Genomic DNA, 18,884 nt, shown 5'->3' on the forward strand with positions numbered 1-18,884 from the left:
TATCTCCCCCCGCCCCCTATCTCCCCCCGCCCCCTATCTCCCCCCGCCCCCTATCTCCCCCCGCCCCCTATCTCCCCCCGCCCCCTATCTCCCCCCGCCCCCTATCTCCCCCCGCCCCCTATCTCCCCCCGCCCCCTATCTCCCCCCGCCCCCTCTCCCCCCGCCCCCTCTCCCACCGCCCCCCTCTCCCCCCGCCCCCCTCTCCCGCCGCCCCCCTCTCCCGCCGCCCCCCCTCTCCCCACGCCCCCCCTCTCCCCCCGCCCCCCCCTCTCCCCCCGCCCCCTCTCTCCCCCGCCCTCCTCTCCCCCACCCCCTCTCCCCCCATTTTTCCCCCACCCCTCTCCCCCCCCCAACCCCTCTCTCCCCACCCCAAACAGTGTGTGTGTGTGTGTGTGTGTGTGTGTGTGTGTGAGAGAGAGAGAGAGAGAGAGAGAGAGAGAGAGAGAGAGGGGGGGGGGGGGGGGGGACTCACTTTTAGAATGACTATGTCATGAAGAACAGTTACCCCTCCACCTCCATAACTGAGATCACTAATGAATGGTTGTGTTAACCCTGATGGAAAATTATTTACCAGATTTGGCTAGCAACAGGATGAAGGGTGGTTTCATAAAATTCTAGATCACCACACTTGATGCCAATGCCCTTGGTTAAATTCCAAACTTCTGTCCTCTCTCACGAAGTAAAATTGTATGACACTATTATTGATTGTGATTCATTCATTTGATGGGGACATAGGTTTGGCAGTCCTCTCTTTTCTCTCATCTTCGTCATAATCATGAGGCCATAAGTCACACAAGTAAGGCAATAAGTATCACCTTTCGCTTCATGCATGTTTGCTGTGTAGCACCTCTCTTATTTGATGGAGGGTGATCTACCATATACATGTTTACAAGATGTATTCTACAAGTTAGAAATTGAAAATAGTTGTTTGTGATAGAATTACTATGTTATTTTTAAAATTACTCGTGACTCACTTGCCACTATGTATTGCTTCTCCGTGCTTGTTATGTACTTGTCATTTAATCTTTTATATGGTGTGAAGTTCATAATATTTCAATTTCAGAACCATCAGCTGATGAACTGAAGAGAATCATGGCCATGTATGGAGGAGAGTATCACCAGTATGAATCCCATCGAACAACACACATAATTGCCTCAAATCTTCCTGATTGTAAGATAAAAAAACTGAAGGTTTTGAATGTTGTCAAGCCAGAGTGGATAACAGACAGCATAAAAGCTAAAAAACTACTTGATTATCGGATGTACTTACTCTACTCTAAACAATCAAAGACACAGCCTGCACTGAATTTCCTGCCTAATCAACATTCAAGTGAAAGTAATTCTCTGTGTGAGAATTCTGTGGATGAAAATTTGGCAGAGGATACCACTAGAGGTGATTACGAAAAGAATAAAATAAACAAAGATGACTTAAACTCAAATAGAAGCAATTTTCTAACAGAAACACACACTAATGGAAATTTCTGTAATGAAAGTGAATTAACTGGTGAGTCAGCCACTTCTGTTCATTATGCTACTACAAATGACTTACCTGTACTTAATAATCCAATACCAGCAACAGGAAAGGACATTTACGTGGAAACAAAAGAGAAAGGAGAATTGAGTTTACCAGATAATAGAAGAATAACCCGTACAGCAGTGGATTCTGAGTTCTTATCAGAGTTTTATAATAATTCTCGCTTACATCATATCTCTACAATGGGTGCACTATTTAAACAGTATATTTGTAAATTGCGGGAAGAGTCAAACAAATCATATCCTGGAAGAATGAAACTCAAGAATTTAAAAAAGAATGGGTTAAAACTTCCAGCAGAGTGTAGTTTACCTGTAAATGAAACATTATTTGACAACATGAATGATGACGAACTGTTAGCTGAAGAAGGTTCCTTGGCAGATGAAAATATGAAATACAAGAAAATTATTATGCACATTGATATGGACTGTTTCTTTGTTTCTGTTGGCCTCAGAAATAGACCTGAGCTGAGGACACACCCAGTCGCTGTAACACATGCTAAAGGAAATCCTAGAAATGGACCACAAAATAATTCTAGCAGAAAGTTTGAATTTGCATATTATAAAGAACGAAAGGAACAGAAATTTAAACAATCTAAAAATAGTAATGAAGTTAATAATAATCCAGTCGTAGAAAAAGGAACTGATGCTGCTGATTCTGATGATAATATGTGGTATGATAATATTGGAGACGGAGACTCCATGTCTGAAATAGCCTCGTGCAATTATGAAGCACGAAAGGCAGGTGTATGTAATGGAATGTTCCTTGGGAGTGCTCTTAAAGTGTGTCCAAATTTAAAAACTATTCCGTATGATTTTGAAGGTTACAAGGAAGTCTCATACACACTTTACAATACTGTAGCAAGGTAAGATACAGAAAACTTATTTTAAAATCCCTTGCCTTCATTGAGTTCCTTAGATACTTTCAAAAAGGAGAACCTTCAGGGATGTGGAACAAATCAAGCCATACTTTAACAGAAGAAAAGTAAATCATATAAACTTAATTTGTATTCTATTTTTAATAATAAATCCTCAGTATACTACCTGATGCTATTCACAGAAATCACCAACTTTGGAATAAGCTCTTGCCTCCTCCGTTATAATAAATAAAATGATGCTGTTTATCTCATATCGGTACCCTAATATTTACTAGATTAAATTGGCATTTATGTACAGCTATAAGTACTGGGCCTTGTTTGCAGTGCATTACTACTAGTTGTTTGACTTTACAACAAACACTGCTACTTGCTTGTACCTGAACATTTCAATCCATAAATCTACATTTTCATGTATGTTATACAAAAAGTAGCTAATGGGGTGTGCTTTTAACTTATATTTGACTGGTAGGAGTTCCCATTTTCTCATTTAATGTTATATGAGAGTAAGTTGATATCTTTGCACTTCACTCTTAATCTTATTAAACAATGGTAACTTCATGTACGAATATCGACAATGTAGGAAAAGATAGATTGTTGCTTACAATAAAGAAGAAATGTTAAGTCACAGACAGACACAATTAAAAGACACTTAAATAAAGCTTTCTACCAAAGCATTCATCAGCAAAAGAGGACACACACAAACAAGAACACCCCATGCACACATGACCACCAACTCCAGCATGTTGTGCCAGAATGTAACTATCACATGGGATGCAAGCAACAGTCTGGAGGGGGTGGGGAAGGGGAAGGGATTGTAGTGTACAGAAGAGGGTTGGGGGGGGGGGGGTGGGAGGGAGATATACGCTGTCTGGTGGTGTGTGCAGGGACTAGATTGCCAGTGGTGCAGCGTCGGGAGGCTGTGGGGTAATGAGGTGGGACAAAAGGACAAATGCGGGGAAAGATAGGTAGGTGTATTGCCAGTGGGCAGCAAATAAACAGTGTGGGAGACAAGATTGGGGAGGAGCAAATAGGACAGAGTGGGTGATAATGTTGGATGGAGGGTGTGGGGGCAGTATGTTACCAAAGGATGAGCCTGGGATAGTTATGAGAGTGGATGATGTGTCATAATAATATCTCCCTTCTGCACCTTCAGAAAAGCTGGTGGTGAAGGGAAGGATCCAAATGGCTCAGGTAGAGAAGCAGCCATTGAAATCGAGCATGTTGTGTTCAGCTGCATGTTGTGCCACAGGGTGGTCAACTTTGCTCTTGGCCACAGTTTGGCAGTGGCCATTCATCCTGGCGGTCAGGGGGTTGGTAGTCATACCGATATAAAAAGCTGTGCGATGATTGCAGCAGAGCTGGTAAATGAGATGGCTGCTTTCAGAGGTAGCCCGACCACTGGTGGGGTAGGATAAACCTATGGCAAGAGTGGATTAACAAGTCCTGGGTGGATGGACTGGGCACGTCTTGCACCTGGGTCTTCCACAGGGATACGGTTGGGATTGGGAGTGGCGTAGGGATGCACTAGGATGTTGTGAAGGTTGGGTGGGTGATGGAACAATACTTTGTGAGGGGTGGGAAGTATCTTGGGTAGGATGTTACTCATTTCAAGGCATGATGATAGGTAATCAGAGCCTTGGCAAAAGATGTGGCTCAGTTGTTCCAGTCTGGGAAGGCACTGGATGACAAAGAGGGCACACCTTTGTGACCGTTTCTTGGGGATGGTGGGAGGATTGAGGGTGTGAGGGGAAATGGCACGTGAGATTTGTTGGCGGACAGGTCTGGGGGATAGTGCTGGCCTGTGAAGGACTTGGTGAGGCCCTCAACATACTGATCAAGGGAGTTTTTGTCACTGCAGATATGCTTTCCCCCCATGGCCCGGATGTATAGGAGCGTTTTTTTGGTGTGGTAGGTATGACAGCTGCCAAAATCCAGGTACTGTTCGTGGTTGGAGGGTTTAAATTGGAGATATGTGCAGATGGAGCCATCAGAGAGGAGAAAGTCAAAATAGAGGAAGAGGACAAGGTGCTGAGGTTGTGAAGGAATGAAGGTAGACTGTCTTGGCCCTGAGCCCAGTTCTTGAAGATATCATCAATGAATCTGAACCAGAGTAAGGGTTTGGCATTTTGGGAGGCTAGGAAGGTACCTAGAATTCCCATAAACAGGTTGGCGTAAGAGGGTAACTTGTGGTTCCCCATGGCTGTGCCGCAAATTTGTTTGTATACCTTCCTTTCAGATGAGGAGTAGTTGTGGGTTAAGATAATGTTAGTAATGTGTATGAGGAATGAGGTATTGGGTTTGGAGTCAGGAGGATGTTGGGAAAGGTAGTGTTCATTAGAGGTAAGTCCATGGCTTGAGGGACATTGGTGTATAGGGCGCTGACATCAGCAGTGACGAGTAGGGATCCAGGAGGTAAAGGGGTGTGGATGGTCGAGAATCGGTGAAGGAAATGGTTGGTATCTTTGATGTGTCAGGCTAGATTATGGGCAGTTGGTTGAAAGTGTTGGTCAATGAGGGCCAAAATTCTTTCAGTGGAACAGAATAACCATCTGCAATGGGGTGTCCAGGATTGTTGGGTTTGTGGATTTTGGAGAGCATATGAAAGATGTGTGTGTGTGGGGTGTCATAGAGGTGAGGAGGGAAATGGATACAGGGCAGAGTTTCTGGGAAGGGCAATGATTGAAGGTTGTGTTAGACTAGTGCGATGAGATCACTCTGGCAGGATTTACATGTGGAGAGTCAGGTAAATGGCAGAGTCCTTCTGCCAGGTAGTGACTGTGATTCATAACAACAGTGGTGGAACCTTTGTGTGCAGATAGGATGATTAGGTCAGGATTTGTTTTGAGGTTGTTTATGGCTATACTTCCTTATAGTGAGAGAGAGGGACCTGGGGAAGCTAAGTTGGAGGTAAGGAATTCCTGAATGGTGACCAGTGGGTGGTTAGATGGGAGGCTCATGGCTGGGTGGTGGTATGAACTGGAAGATGGTGGTGGTTAGTGTTTAACGTCCCGTTGACAACGAGGTCATTAGAGACGGAGCGCAAGCTTGGGTTAGGGAAGGATTGGGAAGGAAATCGGCCGTGCCCTTTCAAAGGAACCATCCCGGCATTTGCCTGAAACGATTTAGGGAAATCACGGAAAACCTAAATCAGGATGGCCAGAGACGGGATTGAACCGTCGTCCTCCCGAATGCGAGTCCAGTGTGCTAACCACTGCGCCACCTCGCTCGGTTGAACTGGAAGAGGCAGGGTTTAGTGTTGGAATTTGTGTGATTATGGTTGGAGGGACTGGCGATAAAGAAGTGCTTTCACTGCAGGGAGTGGGAGGATGAGAGTAGGTCTTTGGTCTTTGATAAGTCCAGTGTGGTTAAGTTTGGATGTAGGGCTAAAGGTGAGGTGGAGATGACTGAAATTTCTGTGGAGCTGAGAGTTTTGGTGGAAAGGTTAACAACTGTGTGAAGGGCATGTTTTGACTCTGAATTTGATAGAGAGTTGATAGGAAGTTTTTGGGGGATGTGGCAAGTTGGAAAGGTCAGCTAGGCAGGGTGTGCCTGCTATGAGGGGTGGAAGGGGAGGAACACTGTGGGTATGATAGTAGTGCCCGGAGGTGGCAGTAGTATGTCAGCTGCTTGGATAACTTAGGGAGGTGGTGTCAGGAAAGCTCCTCCAGGTGCTCAAGAGCAAGGGTTCAGTTTCAGAGAAGTGATGTATGGAGCAGGGATTGCACAGTAATAATATCTTGCAGAGGGAGCAGAGGTGGTTCTTGGGATGCCTGTGGCATGGAGATATATTTTTGCAGTACCAGGTTTAAGAGGGCCAGGGATTGGCAGAATCAGAAAAATTGTTGTAAGGAGGGGTGGGATTCAGAGAAAGGACTCTTTTCAGTTAGGCCATTTTAGGAGACTCCGTGGTTCAGGCAGCATTTGAGAAACAGTATATGGGAGTGAATTTTAGCCAGGGATAGGGATACTTCCCTGAACTGGTGCAGAAAGATGGAGCAGAGGTCCATTGTGGCAGTAATGGTGTAAAGGAAATTGGAATTATGCAGAAATGGGCAAAATAAGTGTTGATGATTGTGAGAAGAGTTGGGTAAGTGTTAAAAAAAGTGTAAAATCTTAAAAAGCATATAAAGACACACAGAAACGTGCACAGATATGCAAAAGTACACACAGATACCTAAGAATACACACAAATGCGTAAAAGTCTGCAAAACTACATGACACAGCATGAAACCAAGTAAAAATATACACAAATATGCAAAAAACTTGTACACAAACATGGGAGAAAAGAAACGATGAGGTGTGTGTGTGTGTGTGTGTGTGTGTGTGTGTGTGTGTGTTTGTTTTGCTATAAGCAAAGAGAAAGGGAGAAGAGTGGACTACTTTGAGGATCAGAAGTTCATGAGGTGTGGGCAGATGTGGAAAATAAAATGCTGAAGTATGTCAGGATGAGGAATGAAGTGGGATCAGTAGGAATATAATCACCAGCGGAAAGAGTCTAGGAGACCAGTTGCTGCATCAGTGGCCCTACTGTCACGAAATCTGTGTTGTATGTGGGCAATCATTGATACAGTGTGGCTTAGAAGTAGATGCAGTTTGGAAGGCTGTGGATAAATGCAGGAAAGAAGAGAAAAAATGGACACTGAGAAGAGTAATGCTCAGACACAAGTGACAGGAAAATATCACAGGGTCGTAGGATAGAAAAAAAGCCGTTTGGCAGACTCAAACAGTGGTAACTCCCGGTAGGAATATAAAAAATGTAGGAAAATAAATTTTGCTACTTACCATAAAGAACACATTAAGTTGCAGACAGGCACAAATAAAGCTTTCAACCACACCCTTCATCAGCAAAAGAGAAATACAATGAACCTTTCATACACACAAGCAGACACACCTCATGCACATGACCGCCAACTCCAGCATATTGTGCCAGAATGCAACTATCGTGTTGTGTGTAAGCAGCAATCCGGAGGGGGAGGGAAGGGGAAGGGATAGTAGTGTATGGGTGGGGGAACAGAGGAACACTGTCTGGTAGTGTGCAAGGACTGGAATGCCAACAGGTGCAGTGTCAGGAGGTTGTTGGACAGGGAGGTGAGAAAAAAGGAGAGGAGCATGGATGGGTGCATTGGCAGAGAACGGCAAATAAACAGGTTGGGAGATGAGAAAGTGGAGGGGACGATATGACAAGAAAGTGGAGGGGACGATATGACAGAGGCAGTGGAAACTGTTGGGTGGAGGGCGTGGGTGCAGTACATTACCTTAGGTTGACACCGGGATAATTATGGGAGCGGGGAATGTGTTGTAAGAATAACTCCCATCAGCAACCTCGGAAAAGCTGATGATGTAGGGAAGGATCCAGATGGCTCGGCTAGTGGAGCAGCCATTGAAATCAAGTATGTTATGTTGAGTTGCATGCTGTGCCACAGTTTGGCGGTGGCTGTTCATCCTGGTGGACAGGTGGTTGGTAGTCATATCAGTGTAAAAAGCTGGGCAATGGTTGCAGCAGAGCTGCAGTGACGTCACATGGCTACTTTCACAGGTGGCCCGGCTCCTGAATGGGTAGGAAAGCCTGTGACAGCACTGGAATAGGAAGTGCTGGGTGAACAGACTGGGCAGGTCTTGCATGTGGGTCTTTCACAGGGATATGATCCTTGTGGCAAGGGGTTGGGACTGGGAGTGGCATAGAGATGGAGTAGGATGTTGTGGAGGTTGGGTAGGCAATGGAACAACACTTTAGGAGGGTTGGGAAGCATCTCAGGTAGGATATCCCTCATTTTAGTTCATAATGATAGGTAATCAAAGCCCTGGCCTAGTATATGGTTCAGTTGTTCCACTCCAGTGTGGTGCTGGGTATTTATCACTGCTTCCACAATGCAGCAACTGTTCTACCATCCTCATAACACTTCATTGAACTATCCCAGTCCATGTCAATACAGAAAAATCCATCCTCTGGTTCTGTATCTAATTGTCATTGTAAATCAACATAATCAGAAATTGAGTCCACCTTGATGCAAAACATGTTGGTATTTGTTTACTTATTCATTTCCCAAACTAGTTTTGGTGACAAATATCACCATTGTCAGTGGTTTTTTTTTTCAAATGTAAAACATGCAGAAAATAGTGTAGTTATACAAACACAATAACACATTATTACATTTTTACTGTTCTTCTTCTTCTTCTTCTTCTTCAATATAGTTTTCTATGAATACTTTCATATTAGCTTATTTATTGTATGTCATGCCATGTTTTTGTGAATTATTGTCACTGTTTGCAACATATTTTCTGTGCTTTTTTCTGTTGACCTTTTTTCTCAGAAAACATAAACATCATGTCATCTGCAACTGTGTGAGTGGCTGTTAGTAAACAAATACTAAAAGGTGAATTTTGTATGTCAGCAAAATACGCTTGGGGTTGCGGTAGTTTCGTGGAATCCAGTTTTTTTGTGTGTACTGGGTTGTTACTTAGTTATTCGTGTACTAACATTCATTGGATGGGATGTAGCTGATTCTATACACAGAAAAAAGATCTTATAATTATATGTTTTGTTTGGCACTGTATAACATTCAATTTATTGGTTATGAAATGCAGACTAAAGCTGAATAAATTGCAAAACACTTAGGAAATTAAGAAATGGGACTTGAATAAATTGAAACATGCAGAGATTGTTGAGAGTTTCAAATAGAGCATTTGGCAATGACTAACTAAAACAAGGGAAATTAACGCAAAACATGAAGTAGTGCAGGCAACAGTGGGAAAACTAGGCAAAAATACACGGCCAAGCAGAAATCCTAGGATTTACCAGAAGATATTAAATTTAATTAATGGAAGGAGAAAATATAAAAATGCAGCAAATGAAACTTGAAAATTGAAGTACACACACACAAAACTTGAAGAATGATGAAAAGAGCAATGTACCAGAGAAGGAATAGCTAGAGGATAAATGCAAAGCTGTAGAAGCATGAACAACCATAAGAAAGGTAGATGCTGCTTTTAGGGAAATTAAAGAATCCTATGTAGAATGATTATATAAATTAAAGAAACTCGTCGACAATGTTACGGGAAGAGGAAATGGATGAAGATGAGATGAGTGATGTGATCTACATCTATACTGTGCAAGCCACATTACAGTGTAATGGAGGGTACTTTGTGTACCAGCAAGGTATAGCTGTTCCAGTTGTGATTGGTTTGTGGGAAGAATGATTTGCTAGTAAGCCTCCGTCTAGGCTCAAATCTCTCTCTTATTTGATCTTCTTGGTGTTTTCACAGGAATATGTAAGAAGAAGCAGTATACTGGCTGACACTTCTGTGAATGTACACCCTCAAAAATTTACCAGTAAACTACATTGCGATGCAGAATATCTATCTTGCAGTGTCTGTGCCACTAGAGTTGTCTGAACACCTCTGTGATGGTTTTTGCACTTACTAAGGTAACCTGTAATGAAATGTACTGCTCTTCTTTGAATCTTCTCTAATTCCTGTTTGAAACCCATCTGGTGTGGACACTACAAAAATTTGACAAAGCACTGAATGATCTAAAGTGAAACAAGGTCACCTGGAGTAGGTTAAATTCCTTCAGAATTATTAATCTCCTTGGGACAACTAACCATGACCGAAATATTCCACATGGTATGCTACGTATATGAGACTGACTTCAAGAAGAATGTAACAATCCCAATACCAAAGGAAGCAAGTGGTAACAAGTGTGAATAGTACTGAGTCATTCGTTTAATAAGCCTTGGTTGTAACTATCATCATCATCATCATCATCATCATCATCATCATCTTGAACAGTTTTCAGCCCTGGGCTTGTTCTGTTTGGAACATAACCTTCACCATCTAATCTCATTTTCGCACGAGCTCTCTGGGTTCACTCTGGTCCAGTCCTCAACTCGTTTTTCAGCACACTCCTCCACAACCTTCAGCCATTTATCCCTCAGTCTTCCTCTTAGGCATTTCCTTTGCTTCTTCACTTCATGTATCTTTTTGGGAATCCTCATGTTTTCCATTCTCTTTGAGTGTCCATACCATCTTAGCCTTGAAGTTTCTATGCTGCTCTGCAAGGGTTCCTCTCTTACTATTTCCCTTTTCCTTTCATGCCTCATCCTATTGTACTTTTGACGAACTTTGGTTCATATTATTGTAATATGCTTACATCTCTTTTCTTCATTACCCATGTTCTGATGCAAATATCAGTATTGGGTTGTAGTAAATTATATATATTATTTCCTATCTTTTTTGTGGGACAGATCATAAAGTCATCTGCAAACATCATTGTTCTCATTTTGTCTTCTCCAGTTTTTTCTGCCACATGATCTCATCCAAGACCACAATGAAGAGTGGAGATGACAGTGCACTGTCCTGTTTCACACCACTTGTTAGCTGGAACCAATCTGCCCTTTCATTTCCCACTTTCACATAACTCTGACTTCCTTAATAAATCTTCTCCATTTCCTTCTTTTCTTGTTATTTCCAGACCTTTTCTCTACAGACACTGTCAAATACGTTTTCTATATCAAGAAAGATCATCACAAGATCTTCCTCAGATTCATGGTGGTGCTCCTGGAGCTGCCTCTTTGCAAATGTGAGGTCAACAGGTGACCTGCCAGGCCTGAAGCCCTGCTGCTCTGCTCTCAATTTGTTCTCAACCCTTGTTCGGAACTTGCACTCCAGGATCTTCGTATACCTTGGAGCAGTTTGGTATCAGTGTGACTCCCTTGTAGTTTCTGTAATTTTCCCTATTCTCTTTCTTGAATGTAGGGACAGTTAGTGCCCTTTTCCACTCTTCTGGAGTTTTCTTATCATTCCATACCACTCTCATCACACAGTACAGTCACTGTTTCCCAATCTCCCATGCTGCCTTCACCATTTCATGAGACATACTTCGTCCATACCTGGTGCCTTTCATCTTGTCCAGAACCATTTCCATTTCTTCTACTTCTTACTTCTAGCACCTTAAGTTTCACAATTGCGAATATAGACAACCATCAACTGTGTAATGGAATGGCGACAATGAAAGTTTTGCCAGACTGGGATTCAAGCCCGTATTACCTGTATATTGTGAGCAATTGCTTACCATTAGGCTATCTGGTTTTTACTCATGGCTAGACCCAAGCTTCCATATGTCGTGAACCATGTATCTGTAACATGCACTCTTGTATTTTTCCATACACGGGAGGCTTTTAATTGAAACTCGCTTGCCTATTGTCGGCAGATAAATATATTGCAGAGCCTATGTTGTTCAGAAATATACAATGCAATGTTCCTTCAGGCATGCATGCATATCTGAAGGAACAGGCACTGTAGCAACTACAGCCATTATGAAATACATGAAATGTATTTGCAGTTGCGAATATGGACAACCATCAGCTGTATAATGGAATGATGTCAATGAAAATTTGAGCTGGACCAGAACTCAAATTCAGATTTCCTGCTTATTGTGAGTGTCACCTTACCATTACAGTTTTCAAGTATGACTCATAGCCATACCCAAGGTTCCATATGTCATCAACTATGTGTCTACAACCTGCACTTGTGCATACATTACATAAATTCCTGTACAGGAAAAACATTTTAATTGAAATTTCTTGCCCGGTGTCGGTGCATAAATACAATATTGCAGTGCCTATGTTGTTCTGAAATACAGTGCAATGTCATATTTATCCATTGACATTTGGCGAGCGACTTTCCATTAAAATGCCTCCCCTGTACAGGAATGTACATAATGGATATATGAGTGCAGGTTATAGACACTTGGTTGACAACATATACAAGTTTGGGTCTGACTGTGAATCATGCTCGGGTAGCCTAGTGGTGAGGTGACCACTCTCATTAAGTGGGAAATCTGGGTTTGAGTCCTGGTCTGGCACAAATTTTCATTGTTGTCATTCCATTACATAGTCGTCTGTATTCACAATTGTGAATATGTTTTACGTACTATGTAATGGCTGTAGTCACCGCAATACTTGTTCCTTTGGACACACACGCATGTCCGAAGTAACATTGCATTGTAGTTCTGGACAACACAGGCACTGCAATATCTTATTGTATCCATCATTCTTGTCCATTCTTCCATCCACTTATGTCTCTCCTCAGCAACTGTCTTATTTTCTTATTTCTTCTTTTTCTTATACTCGTCTGTTGCTATTTCCATACTTTCCTTGAACAACAATCTGAAGGTCTTGTTATTCATTCCTACTACTTCGAGTCTTGCATCCACCTTTGTCTGCCTTCGGCTCGACTTGGCACAGGGCTCGAAGGACTCGGTCCCTCCAGAGGCCTTCCGCCGCCGCTTTTATTCCATCCTGGCCACGTATCAGGGCTCTGGCATTGTTTACACCAACAGTTCGATGGTTGCTGGTCGTGTCAGGTATGCACTAACTCTAGGGGACCATTCCGAACAACGTTCCTTGCCGGATGGCTGCAGCGTTTACACTGCTGAGCTGGTCGCCATCTTTCGTGCCCTAGAGTATATCTGCTCCTGCTCAGGTGAGTCCTTCGTTATCTGTAGCGATTCCCTGAGCGGTTTACGAGCTCTCGACCAGTGTTTTCCTCGTTCTCGTCTGGTGCTGGCTATCCATGAGTCCCTGCATACTCTTGTGCGTTGCGGCCGCTCTGTGGTCTTCGTGTGGACCCCCGGTCACGTTGGTATCCCGGGCAATGAGAATGTTGGTCGCCTGGCCAAACAGGCCACCACTGAACCCACCCTGGACATTGGCCTCCCGGAGACTGATTTGCGGACAGTCTTCCGCCGTGAAGTTCTCTCGCTTTGGGACACTGAATGGCGCAATCTGCCCATGCCAAACAAACTCCGTTCTCTCAAGGCGACGACGCGTGTGTGGCAGTCATCCATGCGAGCCACTCGCAGAGATTCAGTTGTTCTTTGTCGGCTCCACATTGGCCACACCCGACTGTCTCACAGTTATTTATTGCGTCGTGAGGACCCGCCTCTCTGTCGCTGTGGGGCGGTTTTGACGGTGGTGCACATTTTATTAACTTGTCCGCTTTTAACTGTGCTTAGGCAGACATTTGCGCTGCCTGATACGCTCCCTGCCCTTTTACTAGATGACTCCGCCATGGTGGACTTAGTTTTGCGTTTTATTCGGGCAGGGGGTTTTTACAGTTTAATCTGAGTGTTTGTTTTTTGGTGTTGATTCTGGCTTTTAGCCTCTGATATCAAACTGAGTTTTTTAATGTGTTCTTGGTGGTTGGCTTTTCCTCTTTTTTTCTCTATGGTCGGCCAACCACTGTCACACTTTGTGTGTTTTACTTTGTTTTGTCTGCTCTCTGTCGGAGTCTTTCTCGTCCTGTGTCGTCTGACGTCTTTCCTGCTGTTCGTTTTTTTTTTTTTTTATGCTCCTTGGGCGGTTTTACTTTTTTGGAAAAAGGGACCGATGACCATTGCAGTCTGGTCCCTTTAATCCCACAAACCAACCAACCACCTTTGTCTCTCCTTCCACCGTTTTCTGCCACTTGTCTTTCCACATACAGCTACTGCAGCTTCCGCCATAGCACTTGTAAAATACTAACATGAATTATCTAAAGAAGAATGGAATGACTGCTAGAAACTAATTTGGGGGATGATCAGTCTTACTTCTGGTGAAATATAGGAATACATAACCTAGGTTGAACATAGGTTGAAGAAGGCAAATGCACATTGATAGTGTTTGTAGATTTAGGTAATGCTTCTGACAAAGTTGAATTTAATATATTATTTGAAATTCTGAAATGAAAGATTATTTATAAGTGGTACAGAAGCAAAAGTGCAGTTTTAAGAGTCAAATGACGCAAAAGCTGGCAGTAACTGAGAAAGGAGTGAGACAGAGCTGTAGCCTATCCCTCATGTTGTTCAGTCTATGTGGCAAGCAGTAAGGGAAACTAAGAAGAAATCTGGAAAGAGAATTAAAGCTCAGAAGAAAATAAAAACTTTATTCGCTGATGATACTGTAATTCAATCAAAGATGGCAAAGTAATTTAAAGATCAGCTGAACAGAATGGATAGAATCTTGAGAAATAGTAGACGATGAAGGCTTGACTGTAGTTAGATGTGTCAAGTGGACACAGGGTGCAATAGTTATACATACGTGAAAATACTTGCATGGGAAAGTCCAACATGGAGAGCTGCATCAGACCAGTCATCGGACTAATGACTACAGCCACATGTCTATAAAATATATGTATTGCTATTATATTTCATTTCCTTATCATTATTTTTTTAATGGTCATCCAATAGTCTCTCTCTCTCTCTCTCTCTCTCTCTCTCTCTCTCTCTGTGTGTGTGTGTGTGTGTGTGTGTGTGTGTGTGTTTGTGCGCGCGCGGAATCTATTGATACTGAAATTTGTGTGTGTGTGTGTGTGTGTGTGTGTGTGTGTGTGCGCGCGCGTGTGCGTGGAATCTATTGATACTGAAATTTGTGTCATGTTGCTGTGAGAACAGCATCATTAATTCATTGATATTATGCATCTCTTTTTTCCAGTTACACACTAAATATTGAAGCCGTGAGCTGTGATGAGATGTATGTAGACTGTACAGATATAGTAAATGAGATGAATATAACACCATTGGAATTTGCAGATGTTTTGCGAAGAGAGATAAAGGTAGATCACTGTACTTAATATGTGCAAAATGCTTTGGATTAATAAAGATCATGATGTTCCCAATTTTTATAGTTACAGTGGCATAAGAAATGAGTTTTAATTAAATTTCCTTGTGTAAGTATGTTTTACATTTCTGGCGTGGGAGGGGAAAGAAAATTCTGAGACAAGGCATGAAGTCTATAAGGTCACTTACAAATAGTGCAAGTTCCTTGTGGAAGAATTTTCATTCAATATGTAACATATTAAAAAACAATCATTGGTTGTTCTTTGATGTAATTGCTACTGCAATACCTTCATGTGTGTTATCAGATGACCATAGCTACATGGCATACTTTAGTAGTTTCAGTAGTTACTTATATGTACTATTGTGTATTTTGACATATCATCCTGAAAGGTTCTGTAAGGATTGGATATATGGAACAAGTGAATGAATTAAGGTCCAGTCAAATTTTGCAGCTGAGGCACCTTCCAATTTCATGTAATTAATTAGCTACATTACAGATCAAACTATCAATTAGAGGGAGAAACAGTGCTCTTCTTGATACTAACACCAATATAATCCAACTGTCTCTTCTTCCAAAAGAAAACAAGGTGTTTCATTGTTGTAGGATATTATATAAGTTTCTAATCAGATATATTCACAGAAAATTTATTTTATAGCTCATATATTTTAATTATAGCCCATTTACATGTTCTATATAAACTTTCAGTACAGTTACAAGTGATATATTATCATATTGGCTTTATAAGTGTGCCCACCCACACAGCTTCAGATTTTGGCTTTTGCTTCTGTATTAGAAGTACTTCTCAACGTTTGTAATTAGTTGATGATGTGTGTTGTATTATAGGGTAGTATTGAGATGTTACTCATGTTTTGCTTATTATAAAAAAATATTAGGAAGACTAATCTCATTATATGCTCACATGTTTTATATAATTATCAAGAGAAATGTGTAGAAATACTTTCCATCCCTACGTCTCTACGGTGGTTTAATATCCACTAATTTTCACTATTTCTACATTTATTCAGGGATGCAGATGACATATTTTCTACTAGTTGATGTAGTCAGAATGTAAAAAGTTCAAGAAACATGGGTAGGTGTGCCGTTCCCCTTCCAACCTCCCTTACCCACCACCATATTCATCCATGAGGATACTAATTGCACTAGAAACCAATATTTGCTCTGCTGTTAGATAAAGCATATTGTTCTAATGCATTTCAATATTGCTTTTCCTGTCCTGTGAAATACATGCAGCAGTCTTGCCCTTGTCTGATTCCAAGCTCCACATTTTTCACTGTATTCCATTTAGCCCATTTTGCCTTTCCTCCATTTCGTCATTATTCATTTGTCAAGCCCCATAGTCCCGTCAAAAAGGAGAAGTTTACAGGGATCTGAAATAAGTCAAAGATGGAACATATTACATACACATCCAATTTAGTTTTTATGTATTATGTTGTAAATATACCTGTAACCTCCACCCCTGATTCTTTAAAACATTGAAGTCCAATGTATAAAATGTCATATTTCCTGAACTATATGTTGTACAGTGATATAATTTTGCCGATACATTCAGGGTTACGTGTGGATATTGTCTGCAAAATGTTTTGCAGATAGAGTTATTAATAAATAAGTAAGAAATTAAAACATCATACGTGATGCTGATTTTTTTCCCTTTCATTATTTTGTGTGTGTGTGTGGGGGGGGGGGGATTGACAGCAAAGAAAATATGTTTAAAGTTTATGGAAGCTGGTAAGTGCTCAATTTGTACCCTGTGTGTTAAGGTGCCTCAAGACATACCGTATTTACTCGAATCTAAGCCGCACCTGAAAAGTGAGACTCGAAATCAAGGAAAAAAAAATTTCACGAATCCAAGCCGCACCTGAAATTTGAGACTCAAAATTCAAGGGGAGAGAAAAGTTTTAGGCTGCACCTCCAAATCGAAACAAAGTTGGTCCATTGTAATACGAGACACAATGTAGGTCGAATGAATGACGATACAGCTACAGTAGTTTGGTTCGAGTTGTAAGCTTAGCAGTTAAGCTTTACCAGATAGCCATTGCTATGCGTCAGGCGCTCCATCCGTATTTATACGGGTACCCTTCCTTTTTCACATACTTCGTCTGGTTTGAATTGATTGCTTATTTTTCTTTGATCTGGTAAGTGCTGTTCTCTTTGTTATAGGTATTTACGTCACTCTAAGCTGAAAATGAATTACTGTACTGTGTCATGCATTGTTTGTCGCATTCTGATAATGAGTGTTTACGGCCTGTCGCCGCTCGCGGCATGGCTTGCTTTAGTGCACACTACCGCCGCTTACAATTAAAAAAAAAAAAAGAAAGAAAGAGAGAGAGAGAGAGAGAGAGAGAGAGAGAGAGAGAGAGAGGAATCGTCTCATTAGTGAAACGATGGCAAGAGACTGCTATTCGTTGTTAATTACACTGCTGCTTTCTTTGATAATGATCAACAAGAACCAAATAATAGACTGTGTATGATAGAAGATGTTCTGAATGAGAGTTTAGTGAAAATTTTTCTCCGTTTGAAAATCTTTGCAGGCGCCTCTTTAGTACATTACATTCTGCACAGAAATTAGAGTAATCTTAGATTTAAAAGTCTAGTCAATTGCCGTGCTTCATTTTTGACTGTATCACTATTAGGCATGAGAATAATACGAATATAAACATGACATGATATGTATTTTCTTCCGCGTTTGCTGTTGTCTCACTCTAGTTTCATAGTTTATTAGGCAAACAGAATTTAAATGAGATAGCAGCAAACACGAAAGAATACATGGCAAAATGTTTATATTCGTATTATTCTTATGGTGAAGAGAATACTGCATGTGATTCACAATTCATAAAAGTTCCTATTAGCAACCATCTCTTCTCACAGGTAGGAAAAAATTCAGAACATAGAGTTGGCCATATTGACAAACATCCCAAACAGTCTTGCCAGTCGGATTTTCGTAGTATATTGAAATGCTGCTACATTCGAAGATGAATTATACAGAATTTGTATTTACTTCATTGGATAATGTATGAAAATGCAGTGGTCGAAACTCGGGGCGGAGAAAAAGCTCGTCTTCCACCTTTTTTTTTTTTTAATTTATTTACTGACGCAGAGGTTATGGCGCCAGTATTTATCTTTGTGCCTGCAAAGCATGCCTGTGTAGCGCAACATATATTTGACGGCAGAAGTTGGTTGTGGCAGCACCTACCAACATTTTTCAGAACTTCCGCTTGTTTGCACTCGATTCTAAGCCGCAGGCAGTTTTTTGGATTACAAAAACCGGAAAAAAAGTGCGGCTTAGATTCAAGTAAATACGGTAAACATAGTTTCTAACTTCTAGTTAGAATTTGGTTATTGTGGGGTCCACAACAGCCTCCAAGTGCTTAATAAAAGGAAACATGCTCTGTAGCAGGCGATTACCTGATTTCGATGATGTGTTATTATCAGGCACATTTGTAATATTACATATTATATATCATACAATGGAAAATCTAGGATAGAATGTAACAATATAATGAAAAAGATAGTTGCTACTAATCATATAGCGGAGGGGCTGAGTCGCAGGAAGGCACAACAAAAAAAAAAAAAACTGTTGCAACATTAGCTTTCAGCCAACAAGGCCTTTACTAAAAATAAACGACACACACACACACACACACACACACACACACACACACACACACACACGACCAATCTCTGGCAGTGGGAGCCAGACTGTGAGTAGCAGTGCGTTATGGTAGAGGCAACCATGTGGGGGTAAGGAGGAGATTGTGGTGGATGGGGGAGGGGGAGGGATAGCAGTGTAGGGGTGGAGGACAGTGAAGTGCTGCTGGGAGCGTGCAGGGGTGAGGTGGAGAGGTGTAGATGAGAGGTTAGG

General features: G+C 41.6%; 1 protein-coding gene across 3 annotated transcripts in view; it reads left to right on the forward strand.

The window, feature by feature from the left end:
• The window catches only part of LOC126236971 (DNA repair protein REV1), a 146,776-nt gene that overhangs the window by 27,323 nt on the left and 100,569 nt on the right, over positions 1-18,884 (forward strand). For all 3 annotated transcript variants that reach the window (XM_049946678.1, XM_049946680.1, XM_049946679.1), the window contains 2 exons: positions 1,064-2,396; positions 14,879-14,999. In XM_049946678.1, coding sequence (XP_049802635.1) covers positions 1,064-2,396; positions 14,879-14,999 — 1,454 coding nt within the window. The remainder of the gene's footprint in view (positions 1-1,063; positions 2,397-14,878; positions 15,000-18,884) is intronic.

The sequence above is a fragment of the Schistocerca nitens genome, chromosome 2, assembly GCF_023898315.1.
Source record: "Schistocerca nitens isolate TAMUIC-IGC-003100 chromosome 2, iqSchNite1.1, whole genome shotgun sequence".
In the NCBI taxonomy this organism is placed as follows: Eukaryota; Metazoa; Arthropoda; class Insecta; order Orthoptera; family Acrididae; genus Schistocerca; species Schistocerca nitens.